Raw genomic sequence first — 18,194 nt, forward strand, 5'->3', positions numbered from 1 at the left:
TACTCTTCTTGCCTCTCAGCTGTCTGCCCTGAAAGACCATGGGTGGGAGACTGGGGAAGACAGGCTTGATCACCTCGTGAGGCTGACTGAAGCACATGAAAACTGTACCTGGAATACTTTGAGAAGCACTAATGTTTTGCTAAATAGGCAAAGTGACCTTAATGTTCCATACAACATCCCAGTAAATGGCAAGAATACTTTTGAAACAAGCTTTGGCACTAGGGCATCCATCACTAGTCAGAGCATGCACCACAGGGCCAGACCTTGAAAAGCAGTTCTTCCTCACTATCTTGAGAGACTCTTGTAATAAAAATACACACAGCAGCAGAAAGGGGCTAAGTGGTGGACTAGGATATGCAGAGAGCTGTAGACCAACATAGCAGAGCTTCCACATGACCATTACTTCTGTAAGAAATGCTGTGAGGTACACAATGGGGAACACACAGACTATGGGAGGAACAAAGCCTGCAGCACTGAAATACAGTGCCTCCTTGCTCCTACTCCCCAGGGGCCAGAAACAGAGAGGTCAGAAAGCAGTGGGGCTGGGGGAGGGGGAGGCATCTACACTGGAGGTGAGTTGTTTTCACAACTCTGAAGCCTCTGGGTGTCCTGTTAAAGACCTGGCAAACATGAAAGGATCATCCAGGATTATTAAAGGTCAGACACAAGAACTCCTTCCTCAGCCAGGCCTGGCAGATGCTGTTTAAGCCGATCTCCCTCTGAGGTGGGGGTGACTGCAGCAACTCCCTAGCCAGCCAGTCACCAGCTTCCTGACCTGTTTTAGCACCGGCTGGCATCTTCATGCTGTGGCACTCTCCTTAGTATTTCTACCTACTAACATCTTGTGGCTAACCTTTAAATAAGGAGGCTGTTTCTCAGTTTTGGAGCCATGAGGGCTAATATCCAAAAGGCGATCAACTGTAATCAACTGACACAAGCAGGAGGTCCCCAAAGCAATGCCAACTGCCATCTGTCCACAATAAATTCGTGCGATAGAGGACAAAAAGAAAAGGTCATGTGACAAAGCAGTTCACAAGAGGTCTGATATTTATAGAGAAAGGTTTGGTTCAGAACAGTCTTGTTAAAAATGAAGGACAGACAGACACAGACATTTGGCTGTCTTCTGACTGAGGAGAGACAGCAAATAAAGATTCTACCTAAAGCTGCAGGGTAATGTAAGGGTCAGATTTAAAACAAATAGGAATCTCAAAGGCTTGATTATGACTGAATGCTGATGAGCAAAGATAGACAGAACAAAAAGCCAAGGGGACAGACAGTCAATAGATCAAGGTCCCCTTTCGCTGGCAGGCAAAGACCCAAGTAGGAATAGCAGCACCAGACCAGAGCTGAGCTGCCTCTTCCGTGCTTGGAGGTGCCAAGGAGGGTGTAGAGGTAGACATGCTGGAGGCCTGGTGATATAAAGCTCAGGGCAATCCAACAACTATTCTCTCTATGAAGCTGATAGTAAAGTTCACTTGGCTAGGAGTGAACAATGGGTAAGGGAAGTGTTTAAGGAGACACTGCTGTGATAAACAGGAAGGGCCAGCCAGGATAGCAGAAAGACTCTGGTTAACACTTGGCATCCAGCCAGGGGTGGAACTCTGTCTGTGCAGTCTGTCCAAAGACCAGGTGGAAGACAGTGAGGGACAAAAGTGCTGAGCCATATGAGATGGAGAAATCCAGGGAAGGCTCAGGGTCAAAGAACATACAGATAAAAGAAAGAAGGGGTATTCCAGGAGGAAAGACACCAAACGGAAAATTACCACAGGTACTAGAGAGTCATTGGCTGGAAGTAAGCTTGGAGAAGATTTGGGATCAAAACTTCCTGGGTCAACCTCTTCTAGGTCAGTGGTTCTCATCTGGAGACATTCTGGGTTGTCAAAACTGTATGGCACGGCACTTCTGGGGAGTAGTGGCAGAGGCTAAGGATATGCTGAATGTCCTGTGTTGTACAGGGCAGCTTTCCTCACCTTCTCCTTCAAACAAAGACTCATCTGATTGAAATGTCAGCAGTGCCAAAGCCGAGAAACCCTGTATAGGTCGAAGGTTGTCACAAAAGATTGCTCAATGGTAAAAGTTAATTTTTACTGCATCTGAGGATGGTAGTGTTGTTAAGGTGAGGGGACAACATGTTCTGAGTAGGCTGAACACTGTAATTTAGAGAAAGCTTCAATTTACAGAGACTTAAGAAAGCAGCTGGTTTCAAAACAACATGGAGAGCGGACAGTCAGTGCAGTACATCTGCATAAAGTGTGGGCAAGACCTTGAGGGAGAGAGCAAAGAAATTCCTCAAGTCTGACAATGTTTGAGCTCTTTAAAAGCAGCTCACAAACACAAAGGCTAAGCAGCAACTGTCTTTTTTAGCTGTAGAAAGTTAAGGTTCCACAAGGCTGTGGACCTCAGTGGAGAGTGTGACCCTCTGTTATCAGAAATCACTCAGGAACTTGCTAAAGGTGAATGGTGGTGTTCCACTTAAGGTCTTTATAAAATTGCTCGTTGATCTGACAGGGAGTTGGGTTGAGAAAGGTCTGCATTAAACTGGCGAGGGGGAGAGGGGGAAGATAGATAGATAGATAGATAGATAGATAGATAGATAGATAGATAGATAGATAGATAGATAGAAAGAGAGCACTCAGAATGAACCTGGAAAAGGCAAGGCAAGGCTTTAGGGATGGCGAGAATGAGAGCAAGTAGCCCAGAGTCCTCTATTTTAGGATCAGACTCCCTAGAGGAAGACACTTTCCTTTTAATAATAACAGTGAATGATTTTTTTTCCTTTCTGCTTTAGGTACCAGCTGGGTCCAGCGGTTCTTGAGCAGGGGATAGGAAGAAAAGAAATTTAATGTTCAGCTTCTTCCTGGTCAAAGCAGGCACTTGCTGGCTTTGCTTTCTTTCCCTACTTGCTTCATAAACGTGCTTCTTTCAGCCTCACACACTTCGATTAAGAAAAATGGCCAGTACATAATTTTCTGCAGGGCTGCTTACACTGAGTTTGGTTAAGATCTTTCTTTATGTAACCTAGAATTGGAATGCCTACTCCAGAACCTTGAACTTCTATTTCTGATTACAGCATTCTTCTGGAGATCCAAGATTAAAAATCAAAAAACAAAAACAGCAATCTATTTTGTGTGCATTTTCTAGGCACAAAATGTTACTTTCTGAATAAGTAAAATAGGACAGGTAGCTTCATGGAGGCACAGCAGCCTACAAATATTTTATTCAGTTACAAGTTTACAAGGCAGGGTCATGTGAGTACCTTTTCATGAGATGAGAGAAGAAAGTAGAAATCTTTGGTTTTAGGTTCTTAGTTGGTGATTTTTGCATTTTGTACACAAAACAGGATATCTTGGTGCTTCATGTTCCCTAGTTTGGCATAGAACATGGTAGAAATCAACATGCTTATAAAGGAAACTTGTATGGCCCAGTCTGGTGGTGCAGGTCTGTAAACTCAGTTACATGGGAAATTGAAACATGAGTTTGGCAAGTTCAAGGCCAGTCTGGGCTACAGAATGATTTCATAGTCTGGGCAACTTAATGAGATCCTGTCTCAAAGTAAAAAGAATGCTGGAGCTATTCCTCAGAAGAGAAGAAAGGATAGAGAGGGAGGGAGGGAGGATGATTACTGAAGTCAGGCTCTGCCACAATGAACTGCGTAAACCTGGAATCTGCCGCTGGCCTTACTATCTATCCTTCACTGGACAACGGTGCTATGGTTTGGGTGTAGTCCGAGTCCATAGTCCATGGTGGTGAAAACTTTGGTTATCAGTTGGTAGGTGGCAGAACTTCTGGAGAATGGGACCTAGTGGAGGTCCTAGGGTGGCGTGAGGTATTTCCTACGGGACTCTTTTGGTGGTTCTCATGAGGTTATTACAAAAGCATCAGATGTGGCTAGCCTGTCCTCTTGCTTCTACATGGACTCCCTCTATGTATGCTACCATCATGCTCACCAGAGGCTAAACCGACAGGGCCCACTGGATGCTGCACAGAGAACTTCTAAGACTCTGCAGATACTTTGCCACGGAATGACAAACTAGCCAGCACAACAGGAAAGCAACGCCCTCTTTGGATTGCTGGCAGGATGAGAGAAGACAGTACATGTAATCTGCACAGAGTAGTGTATGGTCGCAGAGCAGTTACAAAGCAAACAGCAGTCTTCCCATTCTGCGTAACTCAGGGCTTTAGCATAGTAGAACCTAGAGCCAGGGGGACGAGGTGGAGGGCTTGTGGAAGGGCTTTATAATGAGCTCTAATTTGAGATGGAAAGCGTTTGTTGTGTGTTTTCTTTTTTGTCTGTACTAGGGATCAAACCTATAACCTGGTAAATGTTAGTCAAGTGTTTACCACTGAGCTACAGCCTAGCCCAGAGGGTCACTGAATACAATTTCTAGATGTTGTCATGTGTTTTTTTTAAAAGATTTTGTTATTTATTATGTATATGTATATAGTGTTCTACCTGCGTGTGTGCCTGCAGGCCAGAAGAGGGCACCAGATCTCATTATAGATGATTGTGAGTCACCATGTGGTTGCTGGGAATTGAACTCAGGACCTCTGGAAGAACAAACAAGGCTGTACTCTTAACCTACAGGGTTTCTCTATATATCCCTGGCTGTCCTGAAACTCATTTTGTAGACTAGGCTGGCCTTGAGCAGAGACCCACCTGCCTATATCTTCCAAGTGCTGGGATCAAGACATGTGCCACTATACCTGGCTTGTCACGAGTTTCTGATATATATATGCAAAAAATTCTTGGAAGGCACACTGGTCAGAGTTGACCATGCTCTCTCATTATCAGCATTTGGGCCTTAGCCTGTCAGGACCAAGTAGATACCCACTCTGGGAGGGAGACAAACAAGACATTAATATCATTCCTTTCAAATACAGAAATCTGACATACTTGCAGGGGAGAACCCGAACAACATCATTCTGCTTATAGCTCTCTATGCAGACTGCACAGTGATCGAAGTCTGGGTCTGTTTCCTGAAACAAAAAGCACAGGAGCTGAGTGTGTGCACACAAGTGCTACAACTCAGCTAAGAACAATCCTATAGTGAGCAGATGGCTACAAAGGGAAAGGAATTAAAAATAGTAACTTTTCATTTGTTTAAGTAGGCTGACCCAAATTACATATGAGCCAATCATACAATCCATACTAATTTCTATTTATGGTATCTTAGGATAAGTCAGAGCCCTGCTTTTTCCACAATTCACAGTAGATCACCTTGGATTATCATGTGTCTACCCCAATTCCTCTACTACTACCTAGTCTCAATAGGTTTCACTGTTATAATCTAAAACATTGAGATCCTCATTAAGAGGTTCATGCAGCCAATCAATTCCTAGAACACAGCTACAAATGATGGGCAGTGCTCAGTAGACTCCTTTGTTATAGTCCTAACTCAAGTATGGGAATTGCACTCTGGTCACAGACTTGGGGCAGTTACTGGTTTAACTCAATATTGAGTATTTATCAAGAATCAGAAAAGACAAACCAGTTGTTTGGTCACCAGGTTAATTGATTCCCTTCATCCTCTGGGCTGAGGAGCTGTCTTGAAGCAAGGCATGCAAATAGCCTAAGTCATTGCCACATGGTTGGCAGGTGCAGGGTGTACAAAAAGTGTGCTAGCTTTCATAAGTATACGAAAGAATATTTAGTACTGGGGAGGGGTAGAGGATGACAGCTAGGTTGTATCAAATCCAGGGGTTTTCTTATTAATAGCAGTTGGCCAAGCCAAGGAAGCATTTCTGCAAGTGCCCTTTCCTTCCTTAGTGTACAGCAACCCCAGTGAGAATGTCCCTTCCTCTGCAGCTGTGCTGAGGACAACTGGTTCCAGTATTCACAGGCATACAAATAAAATCAGTGAAAGAAAGAATGCAGGAAAACACAGAAAATAGAGAATCACACAAAATCCTCTTTCCAGAGTTCTCTGCTAAAAAATACTAGCACTGGGCATAAGGTGCCAGATAGGTTTTTTTTTTTTTTTTTTTTTTTTTGCCTTTTGAGATCTCTCTCTCTTTCTCCCTCAAATTCTTGGTAAGTTTGGATATACTGAATGTAGAAACTAACACTAAAATGCTATGTGCACCTGAGCTCTGACTAGGGAGCTTTGATGAAAGGTTTCAGCTCTGCTATTTGTTGCCAACTCTTTGACTTGGTCCGCTTTAGGTCCAACACTGATAAACTGCTCTTTCTACAAGTATCAGCCTGTTATAAGGCCCTTGTTAACTGAAATTCCCTAGAAATGATGGTCTTCAGGCAGGTCTTAACTGAGAAGAAACAACACCCAAAGCAGATGCAGCAGTCCTAAGAAACAGAAGAAAATGTACTTCTCTTGGCTATTTTAAGTGCAAACTGTCTCATTAGAACCCCTGGCAGATGTGTGCTCGCTGTAACCGCTGAAAACTGCAGAGGAACAGTGCAAACAGTGAGAAGTCACTGATGCTGCTAAGGGCAAGAACACCTGGAGTTCAGAAAAGTCAAAGGACTAGCTGAAGGCTTTCCAGACAGGCAAAGCACAAGCGAGATTTCAAAGACAAAATTAATTTCATTACTGTACCTTATCACCCTTTTTCACCGTTCTAGTTGTCAATTTACTGATGGCTTTCTTGGCTGCGTCTCCAAGACGACGCTAAGAAAACAAAAAAGAAGACATTAAATGGAAGATCTCTGAATAACGGTCCTCATTTTAGTATGTGATACTGAAGTGAACACACGATCTTTATTCTGAATAATTAAAGATATAATGTCTCTATTATCCTAGACCATTTATGTCATATTATGTAAGTGGACTCTGGAAAAGCAACACAAATTTTAAGAAAAACTGGCAGCAATACCATAGATTTTTCATTTTAGTTGAATAGAAGTGTATTTGGTGAGAAATCGTGTTTTACAGCCACTTCTGTTTCTGTGCACTGTGGGATGATATCAGGCTCTCGGTGCTGCTGCTCCTTTCAGCCCTCCCACTCTTGCCCCAGGAGCATTCCCAGTGTGCTCTACCCATAAGCACTGTTAGGGATATGAACGGTCTTAGCAAATAAACCTCAAAGGCCCCACTACGTTCTCATACAGCACTGAGAACAGACATAGCAACAAGTCTACTTACTCCTGGTTCAGCTCACACTATTCTCTGTCATCTTAGGAAAGGGTGTTTCCTCGTTTAGGTTTAACTCAGATAATTTCTAAAATTGTACTTATCCAACACTGCCAGTCACAAAGAGCAGTGCTAGATACCAACAACCCAAAGATGACATGAAATGAAACCTAGGAAATAACTGAAGACTACATTTCATATGGTGACGAGGGATGGGTTAGGAATAGGGAAGAATGCCAGGGAAGGCTTTGAGGAAGTTACATCAGAATTAACACTTTGAAAATTAAGCAAGGATGACCTAGTAAGGGACAGGATGGGATTCTGGACAAAAGAATCAGAATGCTTTGTGAGTCTGAGTTCACACTGGGATAACAGAGGCAAACTGAGATTGTCTAAACTCTAAGCACAATTAGATTTTAAACTGAGCAGGGGCAGAAAAAAAGCTGAAGGAATGGAGAAGGGAAAAAAAACAAGGGAGACCTCACACTGTGTTGTAAGGATTAAAAAGAAAACAAGAACAGGAGCGCATGAGAGGAAAATTAAAAATCAAAATAAAATAACATTGAACATCTTTGTATTTACTATCAATATTTTGCTTGTAATTTCACCTAACAATCTCTCTGTATTGTAAGGATATCAACTTGTCACTTTATCCAGTCTTCATTTTCCATCTCTGACGGGGCTTTTGTTAGATGGTACTAGTCTACTTAATAAATGCTCTTAATTGCTGAACCATCATTGCTGATGCCCCAGAAAGCCTTTTGGTTTCTGGACTTGTATGAATCAGGACATAAAGTCTAAATGTTATTTAGTTGCTATGTTTCTCAAGTCTCTTTTAGACTGAGCCCTATCATACCTGAAAACAAGCAAGCAAACAAACAAACAAACAAAAAATCTCATCCTTATAGAGATATAATGGGCTTAAACTGCATCCATTTGAGGGACACGTGATACTCATCTAAAAACACATTGAAACCCTGTGGCTAGCGCTCAGTTTGTTTTCATGCACTGCTTTAGAGACATCACTCTAATTTTGATGGACTGTTTTGTGTTTCATTCAGTTCAAATGGCCTACATTTTCTCTTTTGATTTCCTAAGATCATGGGTTAATTTTCACATATTTGGGGGCTCTTTAGATTTTTCTGCTATTGATTTACTTAATTTCATGTGGTCAGTGGCCACATTATATTTTGTGTAAACTTGACTTCGTTGTTCTATGGCCTAGAATGTACTTCAACAGAATATATATTCTGCTTTTGTTGGATGGAGTTCTCTACAAATGTTAACCAGACTAAATCAGCTGGCTGTAAGTCCTACACTAGCTGCTCTATGGCTGTCTGTCCTTCAGTGACTGAGAAGGCAGGACAGCAGGTCTCACCTCCCATTTGTAAAGCTTTGTTACTAAGCACTTCAGACTGTGATGTCTTCTTGTTTAAGTGACTGCTTTATTAAGAAATAACTTCAATCCCCAGTGATAGCTGTGCTCTGAAATTTACTCCGGCATTAATGTAACCATTAAAAGTTTATTTTAATTTGTTTTACTAAGGTATGGCTTGTTCTAGTCTTTTTACCTATCTACAATTTAAAACTTATTTATACAAGCTCCATGCTCCTAAAATACCTCCTTAGTTCCATGTATTTATATAATACAAATATATATATAAAATCTTCTATTATATATCACATACATCCCCCCCACACCTCTATATATTTGTTTTTTTGGGGGGACAGGGTTTCTCTGTGTAACTGCCTTCACTCTGTCCGGGAACTCAGTCTGTAGACCAGGCTGGCCTTGAACTCATAGAGATCTGCCTGCCTCAGCCTTCCAAGTGCTGGAATTAAAGGCATGTGCCACCACTACACAGTTGAGCATTTTTATAATTAAAGTGGTTGTTGTGGAGGCAGCACATAGATGGGTCTTGCACACAGAGTTTTTTCAAAACTCATTATCTTAATCTCTGCTTTCGACTGATACGTTTACACCAAATATTTCAGATCTCAGGATTACTGGATCCTTTTACCTGTAAATCTTTTCACCTGGATCTTGCTTCCTACTCCATGTGTCCCATTCATCTCCTCTGTCTGGTACAATTATAACTCCTAAAAACTTTTTTTATTAGTTAATTTGTGTATCTATATATGTGCTTGTGTAAGGAAAGAGAACAATGTGCAAGAGTCAGATCTACCTTTTGATTATGTAGGTTCTGGGACTGAACTCAGGTCATCAGGCTTGTATAGCAAGTTCCTTTTTGAGCTGAGCCATTTTGATAAACTCAGTTATGTAAACCTTTTTTTAATTATTTTAGTTGCTGCTTTAGGGTTAATGAATATATCTTTAACCACAGTTACATCACTGTATAAAAGTATATATAGTTCTCTGTCTCCCCCACAATGATTCTATCTCCCAGTCTCCCAAGGTCTCTCTCTATATTCTAGGTTGGCTAGTCTAAAATCAACCTGGCCTCAATTTCATGCAATCATTCAGCCTCAGCCTCTGGTTCCTGAAATCCTGATGTCATCCACCATGCTGTCAGTACACCACTATGTCTTCCTCTTATCTTCTGTGCTATTATTGCCACCCCTTCTGCTTATACAAATTTTATAAACCAGGCAGTAGTGCTGTACACCTTTAATCCCAGCACCTGGGAGGCAGAGGCAGGTGGATCTCTGTGATTCCAGGCCAGCCTGGTCTACAGAGAGAGAGGTCCAGGACAGCCAGGAGCACAAAGAGAAACCCTGTCTCAAAAAAAGAAAAGGACTAAAGTTCTCCCACTTTCTTGCTTGTTTGTTTGTTGTTTTTTGGGTTTTTGTTTTGCTTTTTTGAGACAGGGCTTCTCTGTGTAATAGCTCTGGTTATCCTGGAATTTGCTCTCTAGGCCAGGCTCGCCTCAAATTCACAAAGATCCATCTGTCTCTCCCCTCCCCATGTTGGTATTAAAGGTGTATGCCACCACCACCAGGACAACTTTCTGATTTGAAACTTACTGCCGAAGTCAGTGTGATGCTGATATAAAATATAAAAAGTATATTAATGTGATGCTGGCTTAATACATACAGTATATGAACCCATAAAAATTTGGTCGAATGAGTTTCAGCATGAGCATGAAGACTGTTTGGTCCCCAACATTAGTACTGGAGAAATTTGAGGTCCACAAACAAAAGAATGACGCTGTACCCTTAACTATGCATGAAAATTAACTTGAGTTTTTAATACCAAGAGAGCAGGATTTAGTATTGCTTTCTTAGATAGAACCAAAAGCAACATAGGTAACAAAAGTAAAACTGATAATTCTAGATGATATAAAAAGCAAGGATACAATCAAGAGATTAGAAAGGCATTCATGAAATGTAATGAAATTGTAACTTGTAGATTTTATAAAGGATTAAAACAGACTATATATAAAGAACTCCTACATTTCATTAACAAAAAATCGATTTAAAAAAATAGGCAAAAGACATGAATACAAGCTTCTCCAAGAGAATAGGCAGATTTTAAAAAAATGCTCACCTATTCAATTAACTAGGAAGATACAAATGAAAGCCATGTTGTTTTTCATACCTATCAGGATGCTTAAAGTGTGTGTGTGTGTGTGTGGTGTGTGTTATAAAAACAGAAAGTAACAACTACTGGCATGGATGGAAGAAATGTAACTGGTGATTGCCAGTGGAAAAATAAATTGATGTGTCCACTATGGAAATGTATATGACAATTTCTAAAAATGATACACATTCACAGGAACTTAATTTGTAGCAGCATAATTCACATTAGTCAAAAAGTAGAGGTAGCTCCAGAGTTTATATGCATGAAGAGTTGAATAAAATATCATATGAACTTGGCATGATGGCACATGCCTACAAATCCAGCACTTGCTAAGCTTAGGCAGAGATTGCCAAATTTGATAGCAGCACAGGGTATGTAGCAAAAACCTTTGTCAAGAAAATTTGTATATACATATGGACTAGCACTCATGAATTCACAGGAGCTCTGGCTGTTGGTACAAGATCAAGCCAGTCAATATTTAACATGTGCTGCAGAATAATCTTTTCGTATACTGTGAGGATGTTGTCACTCTGACTGGCTTACTAAAAATCTGAACAGCCAATAGCTAGGCAGGATTTCCAGGCACAGAGGACACTGGGAAGAAGAACAGTGGAGACACTGGGAGATGCTGAGCAAGCAGGATGGGCAATACAGGGATGAGGTAATAAAGTCACAAGACAGAAAGTAAATTAATTGAAGTGGGTTAATTTAAGTTATAAGAGTTAGTTGGAAACAAGCCTAAGCTATCAGCTGAGCTTTCATAACTAATAATAAGTCTCTATGTCATTATAGGGGAGCCGGCAGTCTCAATGAAAACTCTGCCTACAAACATGGGTAGGGAAAGGGCTCATGAAGCCCACTCTAGCTGAGAATGTGCAGACAACTCGATGGCTTCTGGGGAGGGAGAGTCAGTTTTCATGACGATGTGGTTCCTGGTAGGTCAGCCATGCTCTGGTGGATGTTTCCATAGCTAGCACAAAGTGAATACAGGGTTATTTAAAAAGGACAGAAAGTTGGAAGTTGGTGGGTGGATCTGAGAGAATTAGAGGTGAATATTATCAGAATAAATTGTATGACATTCCCAAAGAATGAATACTACATTAATACAGATTACCTGAAAATAACTTTTTGTTGTACTTGTCACCATCTCAAGCAGTTATTTGTTCACATTTATTTGTTTATTGATTGCAGTCCTGGATGTCCTAGAATTCATTCTGTAGACCAGGCTGGCCTCGAACTCCGTAATCTGCCTGCCTGTGTTTCCCAAGTACTGGGATTAAAGGCATGTGTCACCACCCCTCAGTTTATATACATTTATTTTTAATTTTTACTTATTCATTTATGTTTCCCAGGCTGACCTGGCCTCAAACCTCTGAACACAAAGCAATCCTCCTGCCTCAGCCTCCTGAGTAGCTGGACTATGCCATTATACCACCTCCCATTTGTTCTGGCAAATATGTAAAACACATGATTCTAAACTCAAAACAATGAAATCAAGTACAGGAAGTTTAACTTCCAGCTTCTTTCATCCCATTTCTTTCCTTCCTAAATAATAATTGCTGTTTTATCTTTACACTGTTTCATTTTGAAAATAAACATATATATGTTAAGTATGCATACATATAGATATATATGCTTTATATATCCATATATATGAATGCAATTTCATAGCCCTTCTCTATTTATAAGTGCATATCTTGCTTTTCCTTAATAATACACCCTAGAGATCACTTCACAGATGCTCCCAGAAACTGCCAGCACTCCGTTCACATTCACAGCTATAGATGACTCCAAGCACTCAGTACTGGCTATGTGGAACACTACTTTAGCAACCAGATAGCTACTGGTGGATATTTCATTATTTCAAATTTTGCTATCTTCAACGACACTAAAATGAACAGACTACTACAGTTGGCATTTGTTGTTATTTGATTTTCAAGACAGGGTTTCTCTGTGTAGTCCCTCACAGTCCTACAATTCACTCCACAGACGACCAGGCTGGCCTCAAACTCAGAGATCCACCTGCCTTTGTCTCCCAAGTACTGGGATTACAGGAGTGAGCGACCAACACCTGACACTGCTACTATTTTTATCATCTGTAAATTTATCATCAGGCTAGACTACTAGTCTGCTGTGAGGTTAAGACAAAGGATAATCACTTATATAATTGTGCTAGGGGCTATAAATTGCCTCCTCACAAGAACTATTATTAACCTACAAGAGAACCTGTTTTCTCTACAACCTTGCCAAGAAAGCATGTATTAAATTTTAGGTATCTTTGGAAAATGGAGCAATAAGAAATGTTATTCCAATATGGTCTTATCATGTATCTAACCTATAAAGGAGAATGAGTATTTAACATTTTAAAGATTATATACATTTCATTTTAAGGTGCTCTCTATTCATTTTACTTATTTATCATTTATGTGATTTGTGTGTGGTACAAACGTGTGCAGGTGAGCTTGTCTATGTATGTATGTGTGGAGGCCAGAGGGATGACATTAGGCATCTTTCCTATTGCTCTCCACCTTGAGACAAGGTCTCTCACTGAACCTGGGCCTCACCATTTTGGCTAGGCTCGCTGGCTACAGTGCATTTGGGATCTGTCTGTCTCTGACCCATGTTCTGGTTACATGTGAGCGTATAGGAGCTTTCCTGTAGGTGCAAGCTCCAGTCCTCTTGCTTGTACAGCAAAACTTCTTTTAACTGCCGAGCCACTCTGTAGTTGAATGCAAAGTATCGAAAATGAATTAAATTGGTAGGATACAATTTAACACAGTTAATCCTATTTAACTTATTAAAACATTTATTGTGTGAGTATGTGTGTATACATGTGCATGCACTCATGCATCATGGTACACATGTGGGAGTCAGAGGAGAACTTGTAAAAACCAGTTCTCTCCTCTACCATGGGAGTTCAGGGAATTGAATTCAGGCTATCAGGTTTGGTGGCAAGTGGCTACCCCCTGACCAGCTAAAACAACTCACACTATGTAACTAAGTAATCTGAAAGGAATTCATCCAGGTTCACTGTGTTTTGAGGACAGGTCACTCTGATGAAGTATCAGGGCTTCCAGTCATCAGAGCTCCCCCACAGATATAGAATTAGGTCTATATCAGTACATAGTAGGATCTTCTCTTTGAAAAACTGGTGAAATCTAAGGGCTATGAATCTAATTTCCTCTTGATTCAGACTTTCCTTTCTCTAGCTTTCATTCACTTTCATCACTACCATGTTTTCCTTTTGTCTAAGGTGTCTGATTTTCCAGAAGCTCCCCAGGCCCTGCCCCCTGACCTCTATTCACCTGCTGTAGGGATAAGTCCCGCCCCTTAGGGGGCGTGTTCGCCTCGGGCTAATGTCTGCCTATAAATTTGGCGAGCGTGCTCCGAGCCTCCTCTTCTACTTTCCTGGTCTCCGCGGGAACGGTGGTTCTGTAAGTCTATTTCTGCATTAAAACTATATATATATTTTTTTACAAACTGTCTGCATTCGTTTACGCCTCTACATTTTGGCGCCCCACGTGATGGACTAAACTCACTTAAAAAACCTGAGAAGGCTTAAAAATAATGGAGAGAGAGTTTAACACAGATTTTTGCTGTTTGTTCGTGGCGTGCCGTAGAGAGATTTCCTGATTCAGCAACAGCAGCAGAAAAAAAGCTGTGTTATCTTAAAGCGCTGCTTCCTGGGGCTTTGCCGCCAGTGCAAACTCTGGCTTTATGTTTGTGTTCCCGCTTGGGATCGGAAGGAGAGTGCTCTGAGACCTTGACGATGACTCAGAGCTCCCCGCCTGCTCCTGGGCAGAAGGCAGAATCAGGCTTAGGCAGGCGGAAGAGCATGGCGGATTCCTGCCGCCATACAGAGACGTGTTTTTAGACTGCGCAGTGCTCTGCCTGTCAGATTTGGATGTTACTTGGATGAAAAGAATTTCTGTGCTGCACGCTCAGTCTCAGAATTAAAGTGCTGAGTGCCGCTCCTACCTGGTAGCCCCAAGAGGCTTCCTGACTCAGCTTCAGCTGCAAAACCCTGCAGCTCATTAAGAGGTCCTGCCACAAAACACTTAAACGGTGTTGACGAAAAGCTGAACGCATGCTTTTCGGTTTTCAGCCGTAGCAGGAAAAAAGCTGCGCCGTTTTAAAATGCCAGCTTTCTGGGCCATCCTGCCAGGGCAAACTCTGACTGTTTGAGGCAGGAGGGCCGGCTACCGAGAGAGGACTTGAGTGTTGTCTGTTGTAGCTTGCTGGCTGGCAGGGACCTTGAAATGCTATAAACATGGCTGCAGCCTGTATTTCCGCCATGAGGCTGGAAAGCTAAGGAATGGACTGGATCTAGCTGGCAAAGCCACGCCTTTAGTCCTACTGATATTGCTTGGCAAATTAAAGGCTCTTGTGGTCAGAAAAAGAGAGATATACAGTAAAGAGAGATTCAGAGACAAAGAAAATTTCTAAATGGTTTACTGTGTGTTAAAAATATATGCAAGCTAAAAGTTGAAGTTCTTAAAAAAAAAAAAAAGGAAGAGAGTTGTTGTGTGTCCTAGTACACACCTTTAATCCCAACACTTGGGAGGCAGAGGGAGATAGACCTCTGTGACTTCAAGGTGTGGTAGCACACGCCTTTAATCCCAGTGCCTAGAAGGCAGAGACGAACAGATCTCTGTGAGTTCAAGGTGTAGTAGCAAACACCTTTAATCCCAATGCCTGGGAGGCAGAGACAGGCGGATCTCTGAGAGTTCAAAGACAGCCTGGTCCACAGATATATGCTCAAAAAGCAAAAAGTTAACTTAGGAATGTCTCAGCTTAGATTCTTAAGCGCCTAGTGATTTAAAGGCGCAAATCAAAAGTGCTCCTGGATAGTAAAAAATTGCAGATTCACAATAGGACAGATTCAGACCGCTAAACGAGTCACACTGTTGGATGAATGTACGTTGGCTTGGGAGAGAGAAGAAAAAGAATATAGAGAATAAAGTTAATGGTTTAAAAAGAAAAAAGTAAAAGTAAAGTCTTTAAAGAGACAGAGTACAGATAGTTATAGATATAAATAAAAATAAGCCGCGTAAAGATGAAAAATTCACAGAGAGTCTGGATTCTTTGTATTATTGTGTTTTCTTTAAATTTTTTAACTGTGAAGGAGCTAAGTACAGAGAGACATTTCATTACATGGGTTGCCAAGCTAAACCAGAATGGATATAAGGGTATTACGATTTCAGAATTTGGGTCTAAGGATATGATGCTTTGGAGAGAGTCTTCTTTTGTTTTCACAGAGGATGAGACTCTATGGATTTCTTCTATTCCGATTTGGTATGATGGACCACGTCCTCCTGAAGGGTTGCTGTGAACATCTTCAGAAAATTGCTTTGCTCAACTGCCAACTGAGATAAACCTGGCACACAGGTTACACCCTAAATAATCTGATTAACGACGCCCCCATTCAGCAGGAAGCAGTTTGGAGAGAAAAAACTGCGCCCATGTTCCCAAATATAGTTTATAAATGTTCTTTTACATTTAAAGGGGGAAATGATATAGGTATGAATAATTTGCATTGGTATGGATTTTAAGGTCAATTTTGTTATATGTATAAATGTTTCTGATGTAACTTTTACTTGATAACTGTTATATGTAATTTTGCTATGTTAAGGTTAAAGCCTTCGTTTTTTTTTTTTGTTTAAACAGAAAAAGGGGAAGTGATGTGGGAGTGTCATATATCAATCTGTTGATTTCATTGTTTAAGCAATAAAGAAACTGCTAGGCCCATTTGATAGGCCCACCCTTAGGTGGGTGGAGTAAACAGAAGGGAAGGCTGGGAGGAAGAGGAAGTGAGGTCAGACTCTGCAGCTCTCCTCTGGGGAGCAGACGCAAGAGAGACGCCATGCTACCTGCTCCAGGGAAGACGCACGCTATGAAGCTCCGACCCACGATGGACTTAGGCTTAGAATCTTCCCGGTAAGCGCACCTAGGGGCGCTACACAGATGATTAGAAATGGGCCAGAGCAGTGTTTAAAAGAATACAGTGTCCGTGTAATTATTTGGGGCATAAGCTAGCCGGGCAGGGCAGGCGGCTGGGGTTGGGGACGCAACCCTGCCGCCGCTCATATTACTACAACCTGCTTTACTAATATTCTGCCTTTGCTTTTCATTTTCTCCTTTAAGCCTCTCCTATCAGGAGAAAGGTTTTTTTCTTTTTCGTCTTCATTTTTACAGAGAGTCTCATGTAGATCAGGCTGGCCTTGAATTCCTGCTCTTCCCCCGTCTCCAGAATACAGTCATTTTCTACCATTCTTAGATGGGAAAAACTTAGCATTATTGTACCTTTAGAAAATCTTGGTTGATCCTTCACTTCTTACAGAATAAAACCCAAACTCCTCAACTGTGATTCAACTCCATTGTAGTCATTTTACCTATCTAACACTGGTTCACAAGCCCTGTATTCCTTTTCTTCATTCCTAATGTTCTGTTATTCAACTCTCCTTTTCTCTGTGGAAAAGGACCCACTTGAGCTGTGGAATGGTCTTTCTGTACGCTGTATGTGTTGCTCTAACTGAGTGATTCATAAAGCTGTTTTGGTCTATGGCAAGGCAGGATAGAGCCAGGTGGGAAATGCAAGCAGAGATGCATGAGAAGAAGGGTAGAGTCTGGGAGATGCCAACCATCTGCCAAGGAAGCAAGACATGTAGAAAATGAGGTAATGCCACAGCCACATGGCAAAGCACAGATAGAAACATGGGTTAATTTAAATAAGAGCTAGCTAGTAATAAGTCTGAGCTGAACATTTATATTAAGCCTCTGCGTGTTTATTTGGGAACTAGCAGGCAGGATAAAAACCTCCAATTACAAATGGTGTACCAATGTGAGTCTCTTGAATTTCCATAGGGCATGAGGAAGGTTTTTTTTTTTTTAAAAGAGGAGGTGGATCCCTACAAGAGTTTCTGCGGGACAGTGAGTCCTTGAGTAGCTAGTACATTAAGTAGGAACAAAAAACTAAGTAAAAATGCCTGCCACAGCGAAAGCATTGGGATTCTAGAGCTCTAGGAAAGGTTTAATGCAGTTCTTGGTCATTAACCTCTGACTGGGCATGAGCTTTAGGCTAGACTTTCAGGACCTAAGAAGTGGGCAGAGCAAGTTGCCAAGGCTGGAGGCAGAGGTCCACACTGCTTAGCAGTTTAAAGGTTTGTTAATATGGTCAAAAAAAGGCTAAAAGATACACAGTAAAAGAGGTCCAGACTGTAAAACCTCTAAAAAGGTTGCAATATGTTTTATAATGTGCATAGGCTTAAGAAAGAAATAAAAGGGTATTGATAGTTACAGAAAGGAATAAATAATTCAAAAATAATATGATAAAGTCTTTAAACAGAGAAATAAAATAACAAAAGATAAGTCACATAGAGATGGAAAATACACAGGGAGTCTGAATCCTGTGTTGATTTTACATTTTTTGATGGCTGACAGGCAAGAAACAGTTGCTGGGAGACATGGGATTGAAAGAGAGATTGATAAAATATACCAATCTAAGTATTTTAAAAATGTCTTAACTTTAGAACAGAAAAATGTATTTGTAAAATGGACCTTAAAAA

General features: G+C 41.2%; 1 protein-coding gene across 4 annotated transcripts in view; it reads right to left on the reverse strand.

Moving 5' to 3' along the window:
* The window catches only part of Rnf130 (ring finger protein 130), a 112,125-nt gene that overhangs the window by 36,645 nt on the left and 57,286 nt on the right, over positions 1–18,194 (reverse strand). For all 4 annotated transcript variants that reach the window (XR_012912418.1, XR_012912417.1, XM_075992791.1 and 1 more), the window contains exons 4-5: positions 6,555–6,626; positions 4,895–4,977 (exon numbers count right to left, since the gene is read on the reverse strand). Coding sequence is in view for 2 of the 4 variants with exons in the window: in XM_075992791.1 (XP_075848906.1) it covers positions 4,895–4,977; positions 6,555–6,626 (155 nt within the window). In the remaining 2 variants the exon portion in view is untranslated. The remainder of the gene's footprint in view (positions 1–4,894; positions 4,978–6,554; positions 6,627–18,194) is intronic.

This window comes from Microtus pennsylvanicus, chromosome 11, assembly GCF_037038515.1.
Source record: "Microtus pennsylvanicus isolate mMicPen1 chromosome 11, mMicPen1.hap1, whole genome shotgun sequence".
In the NCBI taxonomy this organism is placed as follows: domain Eukaryota; kingdom Metazoa; phylum Chordata; class Mammalia; order Rodentia; family Cricetidae; genus Microtus; species Microtus pennsylvanicus.